Below are 14048 nucleotides of genomic sequence, written 5' to 3'. Positions count from 1 at the left end.
ATATCTGGTTTTAAAAAAAAATATCTGAAACCAATAAAACACAGACTTAAAAAAAAAGTCTTGATTGTTAACCTGTTTTTTGCCAGCTGTAATATCACTTATACTATTATCCTGATGGATACTGACTCAATCACACAATACACAAAACATAAAGCAGATTAATCAAAGCATATTCACACCATACCCATTATTATCCACAAATGAGTTCTGAACGATGCATGCAGTGCACATACATGAATGATAAACAGTAGTCCTAATGGTCCCTTGCCTTCCTGGTTTCAGATGGAATATAGCTCCATGTAAAGTTACTTAGTACAGTACAGGAAATGCTTACTGTGAAGGCCTGTCCACACTGACCAGAGTTATTAAATGACTGTAAAAGCACATTTGTGCTTATCATCATAAGGCTAACTGAAAACTATTCATAAAGTACTCATGTGTGTACTTATTTCTCCCCTTCTCTCCCTTCTTCACTCCTGTGTTATGGGAATTTATTTCAGCATACAAGCTAGTTAGGATAACTGTAACTATTACTTCCATGTGTTTGTGTCTACTATTTCCTTGGTTTTCTGCTGAGAAAAACAAGTCAGGCATGCAGTGAAAAAAAACTTCAGCATTCACTAAATGAAGAGATAAGAATAAACTGCCATGTTAAAGTGGGTGCACCAAGCCCCAGATAGACAAAGTCCATTCTGAGAAAGACCAGTGTAAGGATGCAAACTCTGCTGATGCTCTGATAAGAAGAGATGCCTCCCTTATTAAATTCTCACTTACAGCAGTAACAATCAGTAATCTAGTTAAAGTATGTACCAGCCCATAATATCTGTCAGGCAAACGATGTGCAGAAATGCGTGGACAAGTTCTGGCACCCTGCTCAGTACTGTCCCTTTTCCGCTGTCAGCAGTACTGTTGGATTCTCCTAATATAATTACATTGACTTTTATTCAATTAAGTGCCATTCCTAGCCTTAAAAAGAAGCTACTTTATCAATTGATTCAGGTGTAATGCAATAATAAAGATGAACTCATGGCAGTGCATTAGCTCTGCTGTTCATAACTTCTGAACATAGGTTCATTCATAGCAGTCGATTTCCATTATGCAACCACAGTTCAAAAGAATTGATTCTTTTACATTCATTTCTTAATCTATTTCACTTGTGCTTAATACTGTCCCTAAATATCATGTGTGAAAACATTCTAGTGGAGAAGGAGGTATGAGTTGTGAAAAAAATTCATTTATTTAGATACTGAAGTTTTTAAATCTTATTAAAAACCCCAGAGTCTCAGACCCCCTTCTGCCTACCAAACAGAGATTTTTCATCACAATCCAACCCTTTTTCCTCTTCTTTGTTACTCCCAAACCCTAGGAGTCCCCTTCGAGCCTTCAGCCAATGCTAACGACCTGTCATCTTGTTCATCTGCTCCTCCCAATGATACCTAAAGCTTCTTGCTTCAGCTATTCTGTTCCCTGATGTGATTTACAAAGCTCCTTACATCTTCCTCCTCTAATCCCAGGTATGTGTAAACAGTGGTCCCTGGGTAAGCTGAGGCACAGCTTGGGCAGAGTGATTTGTGCCAATGCATGAACACTGCCTTCAAACAGACAGAAAATCTTGAAGCGAAATATGCCCAAACCTGCTGAGCTTCAGCTTGACATGGCTTCATTACTTCTCATACCTCAGCTAGCTAATTTAAAGCCATCTCTGGTGTCATTTGCAACACCTGTATCTGCAGGAAAAAGAACTTAAAGAACATAAATGTTTGGTAGAAATAAATATAAGTGTATGAAACAAATTATTTGACCTAATTAAATTCTTTGAATGCCTCTAGACTTCCTAGGTTGCTCATTTGTACATCAACATGAGTTTAACTAAAGGCATATCTCATTCTATTTCAGTTAATATAATCGACCAGTTCCTAGGCAATAAAGGATGGTGAAGAGAGTTTGTTCTGAAAATACTACCTGGGGCAATGAATGTCCAAACACCTGTTGAAGTCTGTACTACATGTCAGATACCCTTAAAAATGAGGAGGGTATTTTTCCAAGATGTTTTGAACTGTAGCTTGTTGTGGCAAGGAAGTTTGAGCAAATTCTAGGACCCAGAATACCGGATTTTTTGACATAAATACCACTCTTTTCTTTTCAAGTTAGTGTTAATTAATTACATATATGGAAGGCAAAAGCATGTGCAAAGCTCTCACTAGAGTGAATTTGGCCATAAGAATGGAGCAGTTCTTTCATGAGGATGATAATGATAATGATAATGATAATGATAATGATGATACACACAAGATCTATGGTTGTGGTGAAACGTCATCCTCTGAGTTCACTACTGCCTTTTCAGACAGGAGTTCTAGTAGCAGTGAAGTGCAGAATCCTACAACAGTTCAGAAGCTCACAGACACTGGGCATGATCCCACTGGTGGTATAGTGTTTTCTTTCTCATGCAAAGTTCATGGAAGTATTTTTCTTAACTAGAATTCATTGTTGGTAACATCCCACCTACTATTTGCGAGTTTCTTAGTGGCAGATGCACCATGCACCAACAGAAGAAAGCAGTTACAAGCCTAGGAAATATGGTAAATTTAATGTACATAGATCATATATCTATGTTTACATAGATCATAAATCCTGACTGGGATCTCTTTAGAAGTTTCTTTCTACACTTGTCAAGGAATCTGATTTTGTTAATTTACTGTCCATTTGTTGGAAAGAAAAAAAAATAATGGCCATTTTAGTCTAATTTTTTTTTAATTTAGTCAGTCTTTTAATTTCATTTTGAAGTGAGTGAGAAGGAATTTATCAGAGTAGAATTTGTCCTGGTATAGAAATTGGCTTGAATCCTGTGGATGATTCAAGGCCAAATTTGGATGCACCCATAGCTGCATTCCTATCTGCACCAGGGCAAACCTCATCTCTGATGCACAGAGAAGAGATAGAGAATTCAGATTAAAAGAGCACTGTTTATTTAGATGCCAGCATTATAGAGGGCACAAAACCAATTGCATGAAAAATTAGGTTGAATGTGCTCACAGTTCAGGATGGGCTGTTGAAGATTAAGACTATAGTATTATTTTATTAATCATTTTAGCAAGAGGAAAGTATGATTATACTTAAATATTATGGGATGAGGGAGAAAAAGGGAGTGAGAATGAAAGAGATGCACAGTGGTTAGGGCAGTCAGTTAGGGACTGTGGAAATCCACTTTCCACTGCTTGATGCATAGAGACAGAAAAGCCAAGCCAACTGATGTCCCAGTTAAATGTCCTAGCTACTACTTCTTGTCTGACTATAAGTAACAAAACTCCCTGATAAAGATCTCAGTCAATGATCAAAGTAAACTGTATTATTCATTAAAATTGTGAAATTATCTATTTCCACATTTCCAGTTATATCCAGCCACAGCTGTTCCTATGTTTCCAAGAAAGCCACTATCCCAGTTTCTTACATTTCAGATATTCTGAATGTGACTTTTTTTGACAAGCACATGATTTGATAAATTAATACCACCTAGCCCTACCATTCCAACATTGCAAAGAAATCACAAACAGAATATGACAGCAGGAGACAATCAGTTTTTGGTCAGCTTTGTTTTATGATCAATAAGTGATCTCAGCATTAAGTAACACTATAAAGTGATATTTTGAGACTTAATGCATGTAAAGACAGCATAAAATTATTTTCTACCTAATTATGTTTTTCTCCGAGCGATAGTATATTTATTTTTTTTAAAGAAGACAGAGGCTACTGTTGGGGTACAAAACCTGAAACTACAATATCTTCAGCAGTTTGAAAAGGTTTTGTTAGAAAATCAAAGGCCAGAACACAACTGGCTGGTGATTTATGTACAAACTGATGAACCTCTTATTAAAGTTGGATATAGAAGTTACTGCTCTAGTTCTACAGGTCCCATAAAAGCTATCTTCCTGCTATACTTAGTTTACAACTAAGCTCTATCAATCTGGTTTAAAATATAAACAACAAAATTTTCATTACTCCTCCTGTGAGACTTTTTCTTCAGCTCAGTATTCACCCTACATTTTTATATATAATGAAAAGTTTTCTTTGTTTCTCTTCACATCAAAGGCAAAAAAGAATTAAGACTTTAGGTTTTGTTTTAAATTTTTTAGATTTTAGTTACTGACACAATTTAGTAATATGCTCTTACCTCAATTTTGTGTCCCTTTCCTGTTTGTTTATGCCTGAAACTCATAGAAAGGCCCAAAATAGGCAAACACTAAGGAAAGCAAACCCAGAATTTTATGCTTTCTCAGAATCTCTGCAGACTGAAAGTGCTGAGTTTCATGTAGCTAAAATCAAAGAACCAGAAAGTAAGACTCTGGCTAAATATAACAGTGTACATATTTATGAGAAAGATATGGCCTCAATTCTGATATTTCTTAGAGAAAGAAACAGCAATCATTTCTCTCATTTGCTTAAAAAAAAATCAACAATAAAACAGTTCCTAGAATTTAATTAGTAACAGAAACTGTTAAAGAAATTATCTTCTCACTTACTGTTCTAATTTTGCCACTCTATCAGCAGTTGTTGATACAGGTTTGTCTTGTTTTGTTTTGTTTTGTTTTGTTTTGTTTTGTTTTAATTTAAAAAAAAAATCCATAAATCTAAGGAAAGATAGTAACAGTTTGAAATCCTGATCTAACCTAAATTATAAAATTCACATTTATCTGAACAGGGACAAAGTTTAAGTCTGTACATTAGTGCTTCCATGTATTTGATCATATTTAATTTGCCTCTGAGTGTAAGAGGAAAAGTAGGTATAATGGCTAGACTTTAGAAAGAGTAAAAGCAAAAATTCTATACTACTTGATAAAACCATGGCATTTCTACATGAACAAGGTAATAGCATCAGCTCTTGAGGCCTGAAATTGCATAGAATCTGAAAAATATTAACCTTTCACAGGAAGAAAATCCAAAAGGTAAAATACAGTTCAACACCTATTAAAAAAAAGTAAAAAAATACAGTGCTTATTAAATACAGGAAATAAAGAACAAGCAAGTTCTTGCAAATTAAAGATGTGGAGCCCAGTCATTTCAATCCCTTTCAATATGAAACAAATCACTCACACTGGTCACGAAGACAGCTCCCTCTACGCTCAAATTATTCACTTGAAGATAAGCTCCTATCAAACTCTTTAGGGGTTTAACTAATTTACTGCACAGATACGGCACGTCTGTTGTAATAACAGGTAGGATGTATTGGGGTCGACCATTTATCAGAATTAGACTTCTTTTTTCAATTCACAGTGAATTATGCTGCCTACACTGCTCCTCTTTCTCAGAGTTTCCCATCCCCTTACGGCCCCTAATGTGGCAGGCAAACAAAATTGACAGTCTCATCTTGTCAACAAGGGGTGATTCTCCTGAGAAGCCATTTAACTTTGCAGAGGAAGCAATGTATTAATGTGCCTGTCCCAGGAATGTTAATCATCTTCAAGCTCCCTCTAACTTTGACATGAACAAAATCACCAAATTTGTTTACTAAATGAATTGTAATATGCTAATAAGAGAGCATGACATATACGGTAAAGCCAAACAGATGGTTTGTTTACTCCACTTTGCAACTTTATAAATGTTGTAACTCTGAAGATGTTAGTGAGAATTATTGGTTTGTTGGCAGTGGCAAACATGCCTTTTGCATACTTAATCCACAGTTAGAGTCAGAAAACAATTTATCATCACCATGGAATGCATAAAAAATGTTAATGCAGTGATAGCATGTAGGAAGGCAGGATAGTTGACTGTGCAGGCAAATACTCAGGGTAAATATGAAACTGATATTCATAACTGATATTTGCTACCAAATAATTAAAAAAAAAAAGTCTGTCAGGCTTGGGACTCTTGAATGGTCCAATAATTCAGTACATATCTGTTGAGCTCTTTAGTGAAATGGTCCTTATGGTGTGAACAGAATTATATGTTCACAACTGCTGTGTGTGCTCAGAAGCATTGAGGTTATGTTGGACTCTTAATATGTTACTACTGTTGTCCATTAAAGATCAAAAGATGTTACAAACAAAAAGCACAATTACTGGCGTACTTGCCAAAGTTGCTGAGAAACGATCTAAACTCCATTGCAACACTTCAGCCTCTCACTTTACTAGCTGCCTGGAAGCAAAACAGACTAATTGCAAAATAGCCAGCAGTCTTGTCTAATATCTGGACTGGTTGAGAAAGTTTAAAAGAGGATTTATCTGACAGAATATTTTCTAAGTGAACTAACAAAGTGTCACATGTTACATGCACAAGAATTCATTATGCATATGACAAAGGCCTTTTATGGTCATAACAGGTGCTTAGCACTGCTGTTTATCACTCCATAGCTTTTTCTACAATTTATACAAGCTCTACAGAGAAGTTTAGATGGTGCAGTGTACTGCAGTCATGCATTAAGTCCTCATATCCACTTTGTTGGGTTTGCTAGTCCTTGACACAAGGTGTATTTTCCCTTAAGAATTACTGAAGGGATGAAGAATACATGCATTAGCATTTATTTTCAAACCTAGAATTATCTAAATTTTACATGATCCAAGTTTTGCAATAAGAAGTTTTCATCTTTCATTAATTTTACTGGTACAGCCAAAAGTGATAATTTTGCAAGTTTTTACACAAACAGACCCTAAAGTTCAGCATGCCACTCATTAATTTTACTGAACTCCAAGTTTTAGTTAATGCACAAATAAAAAAAAAAAATCAGATAGAATTCCTAGTTTTCCTCAGCTCTGATTTCAAACCAAATCTTTCATCTAAGATGTTGATGCACACATCATCTCATGGTTTGCTTAGGAGATTTACAGATTCTTTACTGATTGAATCTCAAGTTCAAAATAATAAAACCTGAGGTCTAGGGATAGTTTTTTATAATTTCAGGTGCCACAGAAAATCTGTAAACTGTAATTTATTTTGATCAAAATGCAATAGTAATTCTTGTTCCTAACGTTTGTCTGTCTAAAAATGCTGGCTTTATTTATATAATGCCAGAGGAACTATAAAATCAAATATGATGTGGCATTTCAATAGGGTTTCACTATTAGTAATTTTACATTACAAATAAGGACCCCTATCAGGTCAACAGATAGCTGTTTATTCTAAAACCTCCTCTCATTGATGCCCCAACTTCTCAGTAATTTCAATCCTCTTAGTTTCTTCCATACATGCTATTGTCAGCATTTATTAAATTCTCAACTTTTTACCCATCCACAAGAGAATGTGCAAAGATGTCTAAGTTCAGCTTGCTGTCCAAGGATTATTTTGGAAGAAACATTAGCGGCCGTCCCAGCCTGGCGCTTATATCTCATTTGAAACATCTACTCATTCCTGACCAACAAAGAAAATTTCAATAAAGTACTTTTACTGGTTTAACAGCAGTGAGCTCCTGGGATTGTCAAAGTGCTCAGTCTTTTCCGAGGAGAGAAGGAATCAGCAGCTCAAATATAATTAACCTTCCATTCTCAATGCAAACTGCCACGCACAGGAGCTCTGCAGTCTATTAGTGAAGTTATAACGGCCAACAGGCAGAGGCAAAATTGGTCAAAAAGTTGGCTGCTGCTGTCATATTTTTAGAATTATGATTAATGACACTAATAATGTGGATGATTACTGATACGTGTATCTCCTGCAGTTTATCATATTGCACTGGCTGCCTACGTCCACAATAAACATGATGCTATCATTTACCTCTTTATTGAAGGCAATCCTTCTCTTGAAGGAGCACATTCTAATTACTTTGTAATGTTTTATGTCTTAAACATTTTGCAGCTCTGGACCTTGCCAACTGCTTCATGTCTACCATTGATTAATTACAGAATGTTTAATCAAAATTTAGAACCTAATGCAGTCATTTATGAATGTGCTGCAGTGCCAAGATAGTTAGGCTGCCATCCCAAGCTTGGAGAGTGCTGAGTTCAAAATTAAATCCCAGAAATATGGAAGATGCCAAAGATTTTACCTCGAGTGATTTGAGTTTAAAAATCTTACTTCAGTTGATGAATGACAGGCACCCACTCAAAATGAAAGGTCTTTGTTGTATATCTATGTGTGCTTGCATGTTCCTTTCACATTTTTCTTCTTCAAATGTCTTAATTTTTCTCTTTATACCATTGTTCCTGCAGTTGCAGCCCCTTTACAAGCCTTCCTTGCTGCTAAAGCTCCTGGAAACACCAGTCAAGAGAGTATAGTTTTGAAGTGGTTAAACGCGTGAAAAATAATTTGCAGGGACAAATACATAAGTTTTTTTTTAATGTGGATTTTTATGGTACTGTCATACAACCATTCACCGTTGAAGTTAAGTGTTTTTTTAATACCATTACTGAACTGCTGAAATGGATGCTAATATAACTTGGAGTGCTAATGTCAAATCCTGGTAATAAAAAAGACAGACTGCTGAATGAAATAATTTCAAGTAAAAAATAGAACAAAAGTGCTCTCACTCTCGCTCTACACTTTTATTGAATTGGGACTGACTGAGCCAATTGCTTTAGAAGTCTGTAAAACACAATTACTAGTGAGCTGACTGACCCAGCAGTGCCCCTTCTGTGACAGAACAGACTAAAAAGGCTGCAGAATTAGTGTTGTTCCCCTATCTGGCTATCAGAACTGAGAGATATCCAGTGCAGGATCTGTTATCCTTCCTGCCAGGGTCCCTCCTCATGAAGTCTTGGTTTTCAGTCTTGCATAATATATAATATATATATTGTATGTATATCTATGTGCATCTTCCTCTTGAAATAAGGGCTCATTAACCATCTGAGAGAGAATCCAAGTTTTCTTTCTATCCATTAAATTTTTACATCCTTTTCTAATAACATAATGTATGTCTTTCTTTTAGTACATGCATCCACAGGCACACATATACGTTTGATCTATTTTTATTTCTGCATATTGTGTGTAAAACACAAAAGTACAACCTAAGGTTTACAGGCAGCAAAATTAACTATGTCCCATTTGTATTTTTAGTTGTAACTGGCTGAACTGTAATTACTTTCTTTATTCCAGCATAACAAAGGAAAGAGAGAAGGAGGAAAAGGGAAAGAAAGGGGGAAAAATGTATTGAACTGGAAATGCAAAACACTTTTCCCTAGTTAATAAAATAAGCAATAAAGTTTGTAAAGCACTAAAAACAAAATCAGTAACACTGGAAATAACAACTTATAAACCCTATAATTTACATTTTGTGTTTTAGACTCATATAGTTTGACACAGACATACACCTTGGGACTTTCTTATCCCTCTTTATTCAAAAGAAAAAAAAAAAGAAAACCAAAATGACAGCAAAAAATATCCTCTTATTAAAATCTTACTCTTTCCTACTTTCCCCCTGCTTTCCCCACACAAAACAAACCATTTAACATTTATTCACAATGCCAACAAAGTCCTGCAATTCTTTCTCTTTTATGGGAGCATACATTTCTGGCAAATCTAAAACTCTTTCATTTCTCTTCCAGGTCCATTTATATGAAGCTTGAAGGTGCCTCATGGCAAAAATGTTAAATTATTTCTTAGACAGATCTTTTAAAGCAATGCTATTTAGGGCAAGCTTAAATGTGAAATAGATTCTTAATTAAAAAAATAATAATAAAAAAAGTTTTCTTAGCACATGGCAAACTGCTCGTTCAAAAGATGTTGCTGGAAAGCAGGAAGCACTACAAAAAACCTTAGATTTTTTTTTTTTTTAGAAGTAGTGGTTAAAAGTGTTGTGTGGAAATATCCAGTGTTTGCCATTAAAATTTCAATTTGTGATAAGCCATAAGTGGTATCACACCTGAGATATTCCTGTGTTACTTCAGGCCCCAGAAGACCATCTGAAGTACCTCTAAAGGTACCATTAGAGAGTGTTTTATGTGTACGTGCTGAACGTGAATGAGTGGTTTCTACTGAGGTGCTACAGCATAGCATCACAAATACTGGTACACGATGTGTGGTACTGCTTGCCTGAAGAGACAAAGGACAGAAAACTTCCAGTATTGCTGGTCAGGATTAAGGGGTAGTAAAAGGCTGTGCACAGTGTTTTGCAGTTCACCGGCAGCCTACACAGTGGTCTCTTCCTTGACATTGTGGACCTCTTAACTCTCTTTCTTGGCTCTGCGTCTCTTCCCTCAGATTCACCCAGAGATAAGTAGTGAGCAGAATTTTTGACTTTACCACTAATATTTTCTAACTGAGCAGTATATTTCTGAAGCTATAGGCTCTACTTCACAAATTTGCTTTTACTCTCTGTCATATTTGCTAATGACTAGCAGCTTGTATAATCATAAAAAATGTTCCAGATTTAGAGAAGTTGGATTTTGGGTTTCTTTTCCCTAAGACCCATAAATTGCCAAATATTTTTGAGTAATATCTTTTACTATGATATATTTCAGTGGAAAACTCTCCTGTCTCACGTGCCTCAGTAGCTAAGATGTATTTTGTCAAAAAGCAATGGAATAGAAATCCAAATGATCTTTGTTTTACTACACTGATTATGTGCTACATAATTCTACTTCAAAATATATTTTGAAATGTCAAAGCGTTTTGAAATATAACAAAGCATTATAGCTTTTTTGAGGTATCTATAGATGATAAATTTTCCCTCTTTCAATTTTTTTTTTTTTGTTTTTTTTTTTTTTTTTCTTTTTTTTTTGGTGTGTGCGTGTGCTTATTTGTTTGTTTTGGGGTTTGTTTGCTTGTTTGTTTTCATTCGTAAGACTTCCCTCACCAATTTTCTTACTCACATTAATTCGTATATGTCCCAACACAGTCACTCAGTTCATGTTCCAATGAGTGAAACAGCTCAAATCTAGGGGAAAGAGCAGCATTGTCATTATGGGGAAAAGAAAATTGTCTCAGCTATTAATAATCTTTGGTCAGGGTATAAGATCTGATGAAAAGTTTACTTCTTGAATTGAAAGTTTCTCTTTTCAAGCAGACATGCACAGCTGACGAATGGATCATGGTTGTATGTATGACAGCATTTACCTGCCTGAGTGTCTCTGTTCTTCACTGAAAGCTGTAAATCCAAAGGGCAGTAAACACACAGCTACTCCTGACACAAATTTGTTTCCCTCACCCATCATTATTTCTCCCCAGACTCCTGCACCCAAGAGTGTGCAGTGTCTTGTTCCACCCAGACTTTTGGATGTAGTGTCCTGGTGTTATCTGCTATCTGTAAAGTACATCTTCCTTCACTGTAGCAGAAATCTTACAACTTTCTTCTCTAAAGTATAAAAGAACAGCTAGAGGCCTTCCTTGCAGGAACTTATGGATAAATGTTTTATTTAGCCCACTTCCAAAAGACTCTAGAGAAGATAGGACATCTTCATAAATGGGGAACAGATTTATTCAGATGAGTGGAAAATAATTGTCTCCCACTTTCTGGAAAATTTGTGGTTCCTCCAGTGTTTTCTAGGAACCTAGGAGCAATTGGGATATTATGATAGGCTTTCATGTTCCCGTCCTGTCATCCCAGATAATCTCATTCACCAAACAGAAAACACACAGAAGTTAAGCAGGAAACTTGGACAAAACACATTAAACATTTACACTATTTGTCACAATAAATACGAGGCAAAAATATTGCTCAATACATGTTCTGCTTTTAGCTAGTCTTTTCAATGTTTTACTTATGCTTCCCACCTATGTTAATCCTGGTGTAGCAGTTTGTTTAAATGAATGTTTCAGGTCACTGAAAATACCTTGTCTCATTTGCAAGTTCACATAAAAATGAGACTTCTTGAACTGCATAAAAAACTGTATTGTCCCTCTCTAAGTGACATAATTTTGTATCCTAAAGCAGAACAAGAAAATGTAGACAGCAAATTGTTTTAAAAAACAACCACCAGCTCCAATTCAAATCCCAAATAAATGACTGTATGTAGTTGGAAAAAAACTTTCTCTGTACCAGAATTAATTCTTCAATATTTGCTCACATAAGTAGACTTGTGCTTCAATTTATTTATTTTCTTTTTAATTTAAATATCTTACTAAAATTCTATTTAAACATCTTATGAAGACATTTTTATATGCATTCTATTTTAATTCTGCTTCTTCTGTTCACATTGGTGAGTATGCAATATGACAGGCAGTCTGTGTTCAACATGACTACTCATGGAAGAGGTTAGATCAGTAGATCTGTGTTAGGGGTGGCACAAAATGTTTCTTTATGATACAGCTTCTCTTGGGTAAGGAAGAGTTATGAGAACATTAGCAATGACACACATCTTAGTGTCTCTGCAAGAGAAAACCTAATGGTTCATTCAATTGTATTGGATATGCAGCTAGTCTCTTTGTGAACTGCATCATCTCCAGAAACAACAGTACAGCTGTAAAATGTGTTTATATTTTTAAAAATGTATCAGATACAATTTTTGTCTCTTGACAAATGGTTTATCAAACGTCCAGTGTCTTAAAACCAGATTTCCTTGTTCTTATTGGAAGAAATTCAAGTTTTATATGACAGCTAATTATATCTGGGGAATAGGATAATAATCATCATGGACTGATGCAAAGTATTATATTTCTTGGAGCTAGAATTGAGTGCAGTTATAGAAAATAATTCTCTAAAAAATTATTTGTAGAAGATTCCAACCCTAGTAGGATGATTAAAAAATAGGTCCTGTTGTGTCAAGGAGGTGATAACAGGAGGCAGGTAACAGCTTTTTCACATCTTCACCTCCCTTGATAATGTTTGCAGTGGCTCATCATAGGTAACTGATGTTAATTTATTCAAGCACACCTGTACAAGGGCCGGAAGTCGGGTAAACAGACAAAAAGTATGTCTCTGCTTTTTCCATACAGCTACCCAGAGGCCCATATCTGCACAAATTTAGTTCTGGAAACATCAGCAGGTTTTAATAAACCACCTACAGATGTCTTGATCCATACAAATCAAGGAGTTTATGTTTTTAAATCTGGACTGATTTAACTTGCAATCAAAAGGCATGATCACACTTGGCACCAAGAGTTGCCTCATATTTATTTATAAGTCACCCTGAGCAGATATTATTTTGTTTTTAAATTTATTCATGGGGCTCAATTACCTTTCCCATCTTGTGGAACACACACACACACACACCCACACACACCCACACACACCCACCCACCCACCCACACACACACACACACACACACACACACACACACCCATGCACATGCATATTCATGCATGCTCAGTTTTTGAGAAAATTTAAACCTGAAAGACAAACCTGAGTAATGAATAGTTCTACTTAAGTAGCAGACAGACAAAATGAAAAGCTTTGGTTTGTTCCTCTGAACAGGTACGCTGAGAATTAATTCATTTTCTATACTTGAGAGAAAGGAAAGCATAGTAACCTATTGTTGTTAATATTGTGTCTTAGCTTAAAACCCTGACTTAAACTGATTTTAATAATGTCAGTACTGAGGTGAAATGAGGATTTAGCATGCACTAAGTCTAATTGAGAAGATGGCTCTATTTCTCCTCAAAAAAAAAAAAAAAAAGTTTCTCAGCAAGACCTAATAAAGGCAAAAGTTTCACCTGCCACCTGTTTCATCGCTGGTTTTGACACAAAATTCTTGGCTCTTATAGGTGAGATACTAAGATGAAGCCAAGTGGTCTAAGTTGCCCTTTCTGACCTATAATTCTGAATGTGTTCTTCAGCTCAGACTTAGATGAAACTTTGAAATTGCTATCCTCTTTGGTCAGGAAATAATTCTTCCCTCCTCCTACCCACATATCACATCCACAGTTCAGGATCATTCCCTGAACAGATGTATCTTTGTGCTGACTTCAAGGATTAACCACACCTATCTCTTTGTAAGGAAAACTCAATGTGTGCTGGGATAAAACTTATAGATGAGGCTGGGAAAGAGAGCCCAGGAGAATCTGACTATTGTGGCCACTGGCCCTTTCTTCTCACTTGCAGGAAAGATCTTCTGTGTCTCTGGAGAGAATTCAATCCACAAGGACAAATCTTTCCATTCAAGTGGTCAGTCCTCAAGGGAATGTATCTTCTTCCCATGTCTTTTCCATTTAAAAAGTTACTTGAAAAGATGTTTTTCCATTCAAAAGGAGG

General features: G+C 35.7%; 1 protein-coding gene across 16 annotated transcripts in view; it reads right to left on the bottom strand.

Annotated features, from left to right (window-relative positions):
* BNC2 (basonuclin zinc finger protein 2) overlaps window positions 1–14048 on the bottom strand; it is a 336667-nt gene that overhangs the window by 13336 nt on the left and 309283 nt on the right. For 2 of the 16 annotated variants that reach the window (XR_014951124.1, XM_085566296.1), the window contains exon 6: window positions 10731–10795. The exons of the other annotated variants lie outside the window; for them this stretch is intronic. Coding sequence is in view for 1 of the 2 variants with exons in the window: in XM_085566296.1 (XP_085422422.1) it covers window positions 10732–10795 (64 nt within the window). In the remaining variant the exon portion in view is untranslated. The remainder of the gene's footprint in view (window positions 1–10730; window positions 10796–14048) is intronic. 16 annotated transcript variants of the gene reach the window in all.

Source organism: Lonchura striata, chromosome Z (genome assembly GCF_050655825.1).
Source record: "Lonchura striata isolate lonStrDom1 chromosome Z, ASM5065582v1, whole genome shotgun sequence".
Taxonomy (NCBI): domain Eukaryota; kingdom Metazoa; phylum Chordata; class Aves; order Passeriformes; family Estrildidae; genus Lonchura; species Lonchura striata.
Note: the sequence above shows the minus strand (reverse complement) of the source record. Positions and strands in the feature narration are given on the sequence as shown.